This window comes from Ochotona princeps, chromosome 32 (genome assembly GCF_030435755.1).
Source record: "Ochotona princeps isolate mOchPri1 chromosome 32, mOchPri1.hap1, whole genome shotgun sequence".
NCBI lineage: Eukaryota > Metazoa > Chordata > Mammalia > Lagomorpha > Ochotonidae > Ochotona > Ochotona princeps.
This window is the reverse complement of record NC_080863.1, coordinates 7,677,415-7,690,659: the sequence shown is the minus strand read 5'-3', so window position 1 is coordinate 7,690,659 and position 13,245 is coordinate 7,677,415. Positions and strand designations below refer to the sequence as shown.

At 51.2% G+C, this 13,245-nt stretch overlaps 1 protein-coding gene across 1 annotated transcript in view; it reads left to right on the top strand.

The window, feature by feature from the left end:
• The first annotated feature begins 1,387 nt into the window (after window positions 1-1,387).
• Window positions 1,388-13,245, top strand: part of PEBP4 (phosphatidylethanolamine binding protein 4) — a 179,763-nt gene continuing 167,905 nt past the window's right edge. Inside the window, exons 1-3 of the mRNA XM_004591450.4 lie at window positions 1,388-1,518; window positions 6,044-6,283; window positions 12,561-12,697. Coding sequence (XP_004591507.2) covers window positions 12,567-12,697 — 131 coding nt within the window. The 5' untranslated portion in view covers window positions 1,388-1,518; window positions 6,044-6,283; window positions 12,561-12,566. The remainder of the gene's footprint in view (window positions 1,519-6,043; window positions 6,284-12,560; window positions 12,698-13,245) is intronic.

The following is a 13,245-nucleotide window of genomic DNA, read 5'->3' as shown; positions in this document are numbered from 1 at the left end:
CCTAGAGCAACAAGCCTGGGACAGGTGCAGGGAGGGGCAAACAGAGAAGGAGGCTGCTGCCCCTTCCTCAGGGCCTAAAGCAGCACGCAGGCGAGGAAGAAAGGTGAGAGAGGGAACTTGGTGCTGCCCCCGCTTCCTACCATCACTGTTCTCCTTTCCATCCCCCCGGAATGGTGAGCCCTGGCTCCGCCAGAAGAGCCCCCAGCTAGACACCTGGGGTCTTGTCTTCTGTGGCAAACAGAAGAGGGTTTATTTATTTATTTAAAAGTCAGAATTAGATGTAGAGAGGGAGTCACACACACACAAACATGAGATATTATCCATCTGCTAGTTTTATCGCCAGGTAGTTGCAATATCCCCATGATGGGCCAAGCTAAAGTCAGGAGCCAGAAACTTCTTCTAGGTCTCCCATGTGGGTGTGGGGGCCCAAGGACCTGGACCATTCTCCACTCATCTTCCCAGGGACATCAGCAAGGAGCTGGAGGAGAAGTGGAATAGCCAGGAAACAATGAACCAGTAGCCAATAGGGGATGCCAGTGCTGTGGACTGTGGCGTTTGGCCTTGGACAGGACTTACTGAATGGCAGAAGGATCTAAGTGTGGGCTGCCCAGCACGGAGCAGTGTCTGCTGTGAGTGGACTAGAGGGATGGGGATGGGGAGGGGAGCAAGAGCCCTTGGTCTGTGAATGGAGGAGAGAGAAAGAGGCATGGAACTGGGTGAACAGTTGAGTTATGAGGCAAGGCTTGGGTTTTCAGCCACCATCAGTGGCGAAGAGTACAAAGGGACCCAGATGCACAAAGGGACCATGAACAATTGCAGTTCATCATTGGTATTTAGTGGAGTCACCTGCAGGTGTGTGGGTGCAGCTGACCCCAGGGGATGATGGGAGCTCATTCCTGCACAAGGGAGGAGGGAGGCAGGCACGCTGTCCCAGGCTGGGATGGAGCCTCTTGCGCCTGTTCTGAACTATGGGCAGGAAGAGGACAAGGAAGCCCCAGAATCCGAAGGGAGACAGGACAGGCCTCTGAAGGACAAGGAGCTGTACAGGGTCAGAGCCCACAACGATGCGGGTGCATGTCTCGTTCCAGTTCTGCCTGCTCCCAGCTAAGGCATGGGCTGCCCCCACACCTGCCCTGAGCCAGGTATCTGTGCTGTGGATTCAAATTGTGCAAGATGGGACAGACACCTGATCTGGGCATGAAGGTGAGCAGGTTGCAGTCCCCTGGAACTTTGGGGAACCTGTGTGAGGAGGGGGCTCACCTAGGAGCCACAGGAAGTGACCTTGCCACCTGGACATGACCTCACAGAACTGGGTGCCTGGGCAACAGGCACCCACATTCCAGAGCCAGTTCTGAGCTAGTGTGCTAGGATTTGACACTAAGGAACATGTTCCTGTGCTGCTTTCCAAGATGTAGAGGTTCAGGCCCCAGGAAGTGTCCCTGTACGCCTTGGCCAAAGCGGTGGCCACGCTGGACCCTCTCTGACCCTCGACGCATCTGTGGCCTGAAATGCAAAAAGGTCAGGGAGACACTGATTGAGGGGACAGTTTTCTGTGGGCCTCACCAGGGGAGCCCACAGATGGCTGGGGGTGTGGGGAAGAAGGGGACCCTTCACTTTGTGTAGGGTAGAAGATTGGGGTTAGGAGTACAGGGGACCTGAGGAAGGCGCAGGGCTGGATAGCTGTGCAGGGATCCCCAGGATAGCTTCTCTGCTTCACTGTACCAAGGTTCCTGTCTCTCCCAACTCCAGGATAAGTCTGCCTGGAGCAGCGCTATGGGGTGGTTACTGTCCATTTCATGGACCCGCATCACCCACCATCACCAGATGACCTGAGCGAGATGGAGCAGTGGACCTACACGTCCATTGCCCAGAGTGTTCTGTCACTATCACCCATCAGGGCCCGCAAACCACCTGAACAGAGAGCTGGCCAACACACAATGCCGGATGTTGCTAAAAAGGGCTCCATCCCTGACCGGCCAGATACAGCCTCCTGCCATGACGAATTGACCTCCTCTGATGAGAGTTATAAACCACCTAGGCAGAGAGTTGGTGGATGCAAAATATTGGTGACAGCACAGATAGAGCCCGTGTACCCGGCTCGGAAGGGCCCCATCCCTGACTTGCCAGATCTAGTCTCCCACCAGGAGGAATTGTCCTCCTTCAAGGAGAGCTTCACACCATCTGAACAGAGAGTTGGCCAACACACAGTGTTGGTGACAGCACAGATAGAGCCCACGTACCCCGCTCAGGAGGGCCCCATCCCTGACCTGCCAGATATAGTCTCTTGCCAGCAGGAATTGTCCTCCCCTGAGGAGAGCTTCAATGTGAATGACTTTGACACAGCCATGCCCTCAGGTGTCGAGCAGGTGCTCCTGCGGGAAAACAAGGTGAAGATGTTGGCCTTAGAGCCACAAGGCTGTGAGGCAGCTGATCCAGGAACAAGCGTGCTCCCAATTAACACCAGTGACTTTCAAGGGGACAGAATCACCACTCCAGCCCCAGGACTGGCCCCAGACACTGATGTGTCCCCAGCTTCTCTCCCCATGCCACACCTGCCCACTCCTGCCTCTGGGAAAGGGTATTGGTATTTTCTGATCTTTATACTGCTGTTTTTCTCAGCCTTATGCTCCCTGTATTTCAATAAAATCTAGTTCATCGTTGCCCAGTGTGGCGAGTCTCTCTAAGCACTATGTGGGCTTCCCAGGCTGGGACCACTCTCCATGCACAAATGGGGGCTGCCACTTCTGCTGGGATCTTCTGCCTAGGACAAGGAGCCCCCGCTCCCAGGGCCACAGCCACACCTGGCCATCTTTCCAAAGGGAGCATTCACAGATGACAAGGCCAAGGAAAACAAGCTCCAGGAGACTCTCTGTGTGGGGCTGCATCTGAGCCACCTCATGCTCAGGGACACAGGATCTCAGCTCTGACAGCACAGCTGACCTCCCGCGTGTGTTCCCAGGGCAGCCTCAGTGGCCTCATCTGGGTCAGAGGATGGCATCCCTGCCTGCAAGGGAGGACGGGGTGGGGAGTACATGCACGACACCTTCCCGCACACACTGACAGGACAGCCCCCAGCTCCTGGCATGAGGCACACAATGGCCTCAGGTGGTGTGGGTCATGTCCATAAGAGTTGTCCTTGACCCTCGTGGTGCCCACCATGGCCTGTTGTGAACGACCTGAGATGGAGTGCTTTTGGCAGTAAAGCATGAAACATGCATGAGGATCCCAACACAGTAACCACACCCTTCTCTGAGTCCCTGCGATCATGGGTTCCCTTGCTAGGCATAGGGTACTACGCCTCACTCTTGAGGAAGCCACTGCTGTCCTGTGCGCTGCTTAGAAGCCCCGGCCAGGGCACAGCAGTGGTCACGCTGTGCTGCTGTCTCCCTTCCCCACACACAGTCCTGGCTGTGCGAAGGCTACCTTGGTCCTGTGGGCATATGCAGTGAGCAAAGCAGCATGGAGAGGAAGCCTCAGGAGGTTGTCCCTTTCTACAGAGGTGACAGCCCTGGAGATTCATTGAATGGGCATCTCAGCTGCTCTGCACCAGTCTAGGTGTGGGCTAGATCGGTGGCTTGGACAGCTGGGGAGTCTGCAGTGCGAGCTCCAGCAAATGTTGTGGATGCAACCTAGTCACATCACCCTCCCATGAGGTTCCTCTGGGAAACGCTCCAGATCACCTCCAGCTCCCATGGAAGACAATCATGGCACTGGTGGTCCCAAGACTCTGAAGCATCATCCTGCGGAGCCAAGGACCTAATCCAGTTCTTAAGATTGCCTCATGGCATACTTACCCTGAGGGGAGAAGTCTCTCAGGCCTGGGAAAGCCCAGGACTGGCTCACCGTGTGGCAGCGGTGCCCATGGCCAGAGTCCCAAGCATTGAGTCCAACCTGGCTCAAGGACCCCAGCAGCCGCCATGCTGCTGGAGGTTCCCTTCACCCAAGCCCTGCAGCGACTAGTCCTATTTTTCTTTCCTTATCTGTGAATTGCTTGCTCATGGTCTTGGCCCACTTTTCTGGTAGAATGCTACATTTTCTTCTCTGTTCATAATGGCCTGCTTTATATATTATTAATCATTTGTCATCTGTTGTCAATGTTATTTTCCAGTTTGTTGCTTGACTTTTATACTATTTCTTGGCATTCAATAATTTCAGATTTTTATCTTTCAAAAGATAACTTTTTTTTTTTTTTGGTTTGGGTGTCTGCTTTCATTCTTAAGGCCTTTACTTCTCTAATATCATGTAATTATTTTAAATTATTCTTTTTTGTTAGTAATTTTTAATCTCATGCTTAATTCCTTGAGCTTTTTTTTTTCTGAATAGCCAATTGTGTCAGCGTTTTTACTTCTCCCAATTTAATTCTATTTTTTGTCATATTTATTCGTTTTTGTTTTTTGTCCTGGACTTGAATTCTGTCATTGAGCTGTTTATTCTTATGACTGACTATAATGTCTTGTAGGTTTATAGGAAAACTTAAGTATCGACAGGCATGTTCTTTCCATGTCCCAATTGATTTTCTTTCTTTCTTTTTTTTTTTTTAAAGATTTATTCATTTTGTTACAGCCAGATATACACAGAGGAGGAGAGACAGAGAGGAAGATCTTCCGTCCGATGTTTCACTCCCCAAGTGAGCCGCAACGGGCCGATGTGCGCCGATCCGAAGCTGGGAACCAGGAATCTCTTCAGGGTCTCCCACGCGGGTGCAGGGTCCCAATGCATTGGGCCGTCCTCAACTGCTTTCCCAGGCCACAAGCAGGGAGCTGGATGGGAAGTGGAGCTGCCGGGATTAGAACCTGTGCCCATATGGGATCCCGGGGCGTTCAAGGCGAGGACTTTAGCCGCTAGGCCATGCTGCCGGGCCCCCAATTGATTTTCTTATTCTAAAGTTTTTGTGACTATTTTGCTGCATTAATTTGTTTTTTTTTTTTTTTCCTTTAAGATTTATTTTTTATTGGAAAGTTAGATTTATAAAGAAGAGAAACAGAAAGATCTTCCATCCACTGGTTCACTCTTCAAGTGAATGATGCAATAGCTGGAGCTGAGCCAGTCTGAAGCCAGGAACTGGGAACTTCGGGGTCTCCCACAGGGGTACAGGGTCCCAAGACTTTGGGCCATCCTTGACTGTTTTCTCAGACCACAAGCAGGGAGCTGGATAGGAAGTGGAGCATCTGGGACACTAACTGATGGTTCCAAGGGTAGGACTTTAGCCGCTAGGCTACCGTGCAGGGCCCAGCATCAACTTGTTTTAAAGTTATTCTATTGTTATTTGAAAGACAGATTTTGAGAAGGAGAGAGAGAGCCTTCATTGGCCTCCCTGCTTGTGGCCTGAATGCTCATTTGAATTATTTAAATGTGTATACTTTAGCCCTTGGAGAGTCATTCATCAGGGGTGTGGCTTGGTATGGGTAGCTTCCAGAATATTCTCATCATGTCTAATGTGCAGCCAGGACTGAGAGCCACTGGTTTAATGCAGGGATTTCCTTTGATTCCTTGATGTTTCCTGGGAGGAATTTTCTAGAAGGAACATAAGGGTTACTTAAAAGCACAGCAGGAAACTCAGGGACTTACTCTGGGCAGGTTCTCTGTTACACGAACACTTGTCATTCAGGGAGAAGTTTACCCAGTAAGTCCCGAGTCTAGGCCAGTCTGGCCAACGTTGGCTTGAATCCGGTGTTCTCCATTCTTTGGCAGCCTCCCAGCCACACTTTTTGGGAGATGGGATGAGGAAAGTTCCAGTCTTCTCCAGACTGGGAACACTGAAAGTTGCCCAACAGGCCCTCTTTGCTGGAAGTGGCTGTGTCTTTTGCTCCAGAGGTCTACTGCTGGACGCCTGTACGCACTCCTCCGCAGCCGTCCCTCTGGGTTTCTCTGTGTTTCTCCAGCGCCCTCTCCACCTGCCTCACAGCGTGCCTGGAAAGGCAGCAAGGGCTGGTCAGAGAATCATGTTTGCAGTTTCCTCTCCTTTCCTTGGAATCCTTGGAAGGAGGAATGCCGGAAAACCTGCCCATCCTTCTCTTCCTATTCTCCCCTGCCCTACGTGCAGCTCCTCCCTGGAACTTCTCTGGAACTTTCTCCAACTGCCTCCAACGACCAACTGCTGCCTCCTCTCCTGCCACTCCAGGAGCCTTCCCTGAAGCTCCCACCCTCTCAACACCAGCAGATCCTGATTGCCTTAAGGGCCCAAGCTGTGGGACATCCTGGAGGGAAATTTCTCCCCACCTTCTCCAGCCCAGACTTCTCAGTGCTCCGCAGCCACCACCTAAGAGCTCTCACGCTGCCCTGGGTAAGTGATGGGGCTTATGGTCTTTGCTGGTGAGGGGGAGACAGAGTATCTGCAAGACAGAAAACTGACCTAAGGAGAGAAATTAGCCTCAACAGCCTCGTGTGAGCTGAGGCTGCTGTTGAGGAGTTCTCCGTAACATTTCCAAGTCTCTGTTTCTGGGGGTACCCCTTTCTTGAACTCTGTCCAGCAAAGGGTACCAGGACTGCTTTCTCCACGGGCTGGAGTTTAGGCCTTAGCTCCACAGGAACAACTGAGGGCATCCGCTCTCCAAGGGTGAAGTGTCACCATTTCATGGAGCTGCTGGGTGCAAAGTGACCAATTCATATATACACTGTGTGGCTGAAGAAACAGATTCGTTAAAACATCACTAGGTGTTGCTGGGCCCACATGAAAGACAATTTATAGTAAAGGGGCTCAGGCACCCAGCTCCTGGCAGAACGTGGGCTAGCGGGCAGGCATGGGTGGGCCAGCACTGGGCTCGTGTCTTGGATTTCCCTGAGGAAGGTTCCTTTCTCTCGGTCCTTGGCTCCATGTTTTTTGCAGTGTAAATGTGGTGAGTTTTGGCAAGCGTGTTCTCTGCATTGTGTGTGGCTTCCTTCCTAATGTGACTGATTCTCCTGTGTCGATGCATCCTTGCGTTCCAGGAATAAAGGTTGGGAACCAGTCCTTCCAGTGTGCTGTTGAGGTCTGTGCTTTGTGAGGGATACAGACTTGTGGTTCTCTTTGTAGTATCTTTGGTTTTTGCACCTCAAAGAGGGAATTAGGATGTATGCCGTCCTCTTTAACATTAGGCAAGGGTTTAGGAGGGATAGGTAACAGTTCTTTTTAAATGTTGGATGGAATTCACCAGTGAAATTTGTCTCCCTAGGAAGTTTTGGAAGGCAGATTCAACTTCCTGACTCATTACAGGTCTATTCAGTTTTGTATTTCTTTAGGATTTAGTCTTGTAGGTTTCAGGTTTCGAGAAATTTGTCTATTTCATCTGTTATCCCGTGTACTAAATAGATGGCAACTTTATACAATTGTTCATATTAATCTTTATAGCATTTTTGTTTCTATGAAACATTTTGTATTCGTGTTCATCTCATAGTAATGTCCTCACCTTCATTTCTGATTTTAGTAATTTGAGGTTTTTTCATTTTAATTACTCCATCTAGCTGAAAGTTTATCAATTTTGTTTATGTTTTCCAAAGAACCAATTTTTGGTTTTGTTGATATCCCATATTTTTATCTCTGGCATGATTTTAAAAATATGTATTGAATATCATCTTTGGGTTTATTCTTTTTCTTTTTTTAATTCTTGAAAGTGTAGATCTATGTTATTAGCTTAGCTATTCCATCTTTTTAAATGTAAACATTTTCAGCATCCACAGTTGTGTGACTGTAAAGTTTTCACAGCATCTCATGTGTCTTGATATCCTGTGTGTTTATTTTCATGTCTCCCAAGTTATTCCCCAGTTTCTTCTTCGACCTGTTTCAGGATTTATTATTCAATTTCCACAGTTTGTGATTTTCCCAGTTGTCTCCTGATAGAGATTTCTAGTTTTATCCCATTTTGCTCCCCCACAATATGATTTAAACCTTTTTAATTTATCAACACTTGTCTTGTGCCCTAACATATCATCTGTCCTTAGACTAGTCCACGTGCACTTGAAGCTATGTCAGCATTGTGATGTAGTGGGTTAAGCTACTGCCTGCGATGCTGACATTCATATAGGTGCTGGTTCATGTTCCAGCTGCTCCATTTCCAATCCAGCTCCCTGCTAACATACCTGAGAAAGCAGCAGAAGGTGACTTGAGTGCCTGGGCCTGTGTTGATGAGGCTCCTGACCCAGCCCTGACTGTTGCAATTATTTGAGGAGTGAATCGGCAGGTAGAATATTTCTCTCTCTCTCTCCCTCTCTGTAACTCAAATAAATAAATAAACAAATAAATATTAAAAAAAGAAAAGGAAAATATAGATTTTCCTATTTCTGACTGAAATGTCAGTTCTTAAAAAGATTTATTTATTTTTATTTGAAAGGCAGATTTACAGAAAGACACACACACACACACACACACACACACACGCACAGAGAGAGAGAGAGAGAGAGAGAGAGAGAGAGAGAGAGAGAGAGAGAGATATCTTTCATCTACTGATTCACTTTCCAGATGGCCACAATGGCTGGAACTGGGCCTGTCCAAAACTAGAAGCCAAGAGTTTATTCAGGGCCTCCCAAGTAGATGCAGCTTAGACCATCCTCAGCTGCTTCTCCAGGAACATTGGCAGGGAGCTGGATTGAAAGTGGTGGATTGGTTTGTTTCTCAGCAGAAATTTCAAGGTAGCAAAACGGGGCTAGTGTTGTAGCATAGCTGGTTAAGTCTCTTCCTGCATCACCAGGATGTATCCCATATGGGCATCAGTTTATGTCCCAGCTGTTCCACTCTGATCCAGTTCCTTGCTTCTGTAGTCTGGGAAAGGCCGCAGAAGATGGCCCAAGTGTTTGGGACCCTGCACCCCTGTGGGAGACCCAGATGAAGCTCTCAGTACTGGCCATTGCAATTATCTGGGGAGTGAACCAGCAGATGGAAGATCTCTGTGTCTCTATCTCTCTATCTGTACCTTTAAAAAAGGTAGCAAAGCATTCAGGGTGCAGCATGGGTGTTATTACCGGCTACTAGTTTTACAGTGAGAATCAGGAGTGAAAAATCAGGGCAGAAGAGTTTGGAAGATTCTCAGCCTGGCCAGACAAGGAGTGGACAGAGACAAGCATGTTCAAGATTAGAAAGTGAAGTGGAAACTCTACTTGCTAACATAATTAGTGCAAGATAAAGAGAGACACACGCCAATGTACAAAGGAGTGGGAGAAGAAGCCTGAAGGCATTTCAGACATCTTTGAGGCTGAAGCCTGCAGGGTCCAGGCACATTTTCTGTTGATGACTGGCCTTGGCCTTGTCCATATGGTGCTGGCATTGCAGGGATGTAGGCTGCAAGTGGTAGAGGGTCATAGAAGCTTCCACCAAGATTTCAAAGAAAAATTGGGAAACCAGAGTCGTGCTGTGGGGTTGGAGCCCTGCATGGAGCAATGCGTTGTGAAGTGCGAGAATAGTGTTGTTTAGGGGACTCCCCAAAAGTGCAGGTGCCAGCCACATGAGCCACGCCACCCGGCGAACGCTGCAGTGTGCTGGGCCAGCCAGGGGACGGGGGTGGGAGTGGGCAGCCACAGACATTAGCATGCAGCCTTGGGCAGTAGCCGGCGCAGAGCCATAGAGGCCTGCCTCCAGCTAGAGCTCAAGGGATGCTGTGGGCAAATTGAGAGCCCAAACAGAGATCAACCACAGGAATGGAGCTTGTGCTATTGCCATGTTACCAAGCGGGAATGGGGCTCAAGCTGCTGCAGAAGCCCCCCACTAGGGCAAGGCCTAGTGGAGCTGCAGAGGGGAGACTCGTAGCTATGGAAAACTGAAGCACGTTTGGGGGCAGTGAAACAGTAGGGGCGAGGCTGCCTCAGTTGTTGGGAGAAGGGACAAGATCAGATCTGAAAGACTGGTCCACAAGTCCTGCACCCCATCAGGTCTTTCTGTACAGAAACAAGATGGAGAAGGTTCCAGAAATCAGCACAAGGGGACCCAGGTTAAGTAGCAAGGCTTCTACTAGTTTGCAGAGGGTTGAGAGCCATTCGGTGAGAACAAGGAGGATCAGGAATAGAAGCAAAGGCAGCTTACCATGCACACAGGCGGGAATTTCAGTCAGCAGCTACAGGTGCTGCTGCAGATGGGATGAGAGGAACACTGGGCCCGCCGTGGTGCTGGCTCCTCCCAGCTTCTCAGGCTGGACCTGCGCGTGCAGGTGGAGAGCATCACAAAGCAAATAGCAACAGCGATTTCCTTAGACTTGAGAGAGGAAGAAGAAAAGGAGTAGGAAGGCACCAGAAGGGACTTGAGGGGCTATTTGGAGTTCATGCCTGAGAGGGCAGAGAGAGCCTGATCGTGTAGGACACTGTGGGCCACCTGGAAGGTCCCAAGCCGCATTCCATGAGCAAAGGGAACAGGGAGAATGAGCCAGAGCAGTGGTGGGGGCAGTGGAGCGGTGGCTTGGGCACATGCCCTCTGCAGCCACAGCCTGTCGCTTGTCTGCACAAGAACCAAGGTCAGGTTAGCACACCGCTCTGTGCACCACTCTCTGGCTCTGTAAAATGGGTGAGTGCGGCACCTATTCAAAGGGTGGGCATGGAGTTAGGGGCTTCGCAGCTGCTGTCCCTGGTGGTGCCAAATCAAAAGAATGGAGATGTGGTCTGAGGAGCAAGCTGGGGAATTACAATCTTGCTAGGCAGGGATGGCCTGGGGTTTTTAAGGAGGCGCTGAAGGAGGCCAGGCTGCTGAGCCCCAAGTGCAGAGCCGTTTGAGTCTGGTAACCGGCTGTCTTGGACGTCAGCATAGTTCCCTGGGAAGCATGCTTGGTGGCTTGACTTTGTCAAGGCAGACATAGCAGCTCTCTTAAGTAGCGACAAAGTTTTGTTTGGCTGAGGTCTCAGGTCAGCCTGGTACCAAGCTTGCCACAAGATTATGACACCATCTAAAAAAAGAGCATGACCCCATCTTTGAGAAGGCTTGAAGTTACAGAGTTGAAATTTGGGTTGCTGTGCTCTGCCTGCCTGTAGAAGTCCAGACAGAATTACAAACTTCCTCCTGCCTGACTTAGCTTCACGTTGTGGGGATTTGCTGCCTGGCACTTGACCATGGCAAGAACCAGCTCCTGTAATTTTATTTTACCCTGTCCCCCGTAGGTATGACCCTGCACCATGGGTGCTGAGCCCCCACCTCACCCCCAGCCCCTTCCAGGCAGTCACGGGGGTCTCTGCTAAGAGCTCTTGGCTTCTTTACAAGCTGCTACTTGGAAGCCATGAGACTCCCAACTTCGGATGAACGTCCTGGCAACATCTGGCTCAGGTTCTGGCTGTCCTATTGGCTGCATGAGGGACAGGGACCCTGCGCCACGCATGCCTTCGGGATCCTGCATGAGGCTAGGCATGGGGCAAGGTGCTCAGGGCCTGTGGTGAACCTGCGGCAGTCACTTGGAGCCTTGCTGAGCGCCTCATGAGGTCCGTTTCATATTATTCCCATGGTACTGTTGCTGGTGAGCTACTGGTAGATATTTTCCAAGAAGATGGCAGACCTAGGAAGGAAGTTCTCTATGGCACAAGCCGGGCACAGGGCAGGGAGCCTGCTGACAGAGACGTGTGTTAACCTGTAACCCTGTAGGAGGTTGCATAGGGTAGAGGTTGGGAGAGGCAGGGATGGAGCCAGAAAGCAGGGCGCCTGGAAGATTGTCGCTCTAATGCTGTGGCTGCCTGAGCTTTGCTGCTGTGCTCATGGCCTCCCGAGTGAGGCCCCATGTCTCCGTGAACCCCCATTCCCCTGATGGCCATGCAGAGCTGGAAACCGGAAGCTCTGAGTGGCCTGAGGTGGAGCACCGGCCCCTCCCCACCTCTGGGATGGCTTCAGCGGACATCTTTGATCTTGGCTGTGTCCTGCTGCAGGGCTGTTCCCAGAAGAGACCACAGGCACCTGCAGGCCCCTCCAGGGAGCCCCGCCTTCTCCCAGCATGGTGTGGGATGACCCCCGAGCTCCACGAGCCTCCTCCTCCTCCTCCATAAACTCTTATTTGGGAGAATGATGAGTTCAGCACAGCTGCCACGTGCAGATGTCTGTCCTCAGCCAGCCCCTCCCAGCTGGCCTCAACTTGCCCCCCTCCTACACAGGGTGGCCTTGTCTAGCCATGTCCACTCCCGGGCAGCCTAAAGGCTATTGAGACCAGGGGTGGAAAAACAGGACCGAGAGCCTGTCTGAAGAGCTGCCCAGCCGTAAGCCTGGGGTCACCAGTTTCTTGCTAGGGTGACTTTAAAGCCCCAGGAGCAAGCTGTTCTCCACTCCCGCCACCCCCACACACCCGATCCACTGGTTACCCACCCCGAGAGCAAACACACGGACAGGCTTCCAACAGAGCTTCTGGCTTGCAGCCTGCCCTCTGCCGTGGCAGCCGGGGCAAAGAGGGACAGCAAAGCCATGCCCTGCCAGGGGAGGAGCCTGCAAACTGAGTCCGGCTGGGAGGAGACCCAGGGTTTCCAACGTCCAGCTGCAGGTAGCAGATTAGCTGCACAGCCCAGGCATCACCTGTCCTCCTTCCTCGCTCGCTTGCAAGGTGGGTCCTGGAGGTGGGGGACAGGCGAAGGGCAGTGGGGTGAGAGATCCCCTTCATGAAGTTCCAGCTGCTCTGAAGACTCTGTTTCTGTTCCAGGTGTCCATGGGCTGGGCGATGAGGCTGGCCACAGCAGTCCTTTTGCTGGGCGTCGTGATGGTGGCTGTGGGAGGCGAGGAAGAGAATGACCCGTGTGTCTACGAGGCCCTGCCGGATGAAGACGCTGTACTCTGCAAGTAAGGCAGGCTAGGCCAGGGTGGGTGGGGCCAGGCATGGAGCCCAGGAGGGCTACTTTCTCCTATAAGGCAGCTGCTGTGGGTCGGGCAGGATATGGGTGAGCACTGGAAGGCCCTGGAAGGGAGTCTGGGTAAAGCACTTTGAAGCAGAATTTTGCAGCAGGCTCCCCCAAGGGCCCTGCAAACCTGTGGGTCTAAGGGAGCTAGTCTCACCTTCTTTACTGGGACCCAAAGAAAGACACACAGAGAGAGGGAAAGAGAGAGAATCACCCCATTCTATGCAGAGTACCCCCTTCCCAGGGAGCCCCCACTCACCATAGTGATTGCACAGAAAGCAGCAATCAGAAAAAGGTGTGGGAGGGGTCCTTGCTGTGCCAGCGTGGGCCTGCTCCAGATCTGCTTCCAGCTTTTTGATGGTTTCCCCCTGGTGACAGGAAATATCTTCTAATTTTGAGATTCTTTCTTCTGCCTCCTTCATTCTATTTTGGAGACTCTGCACTGTACTTTTAATTTGCTCCACTGTATTCTTCATTTCTGATATATCAGCT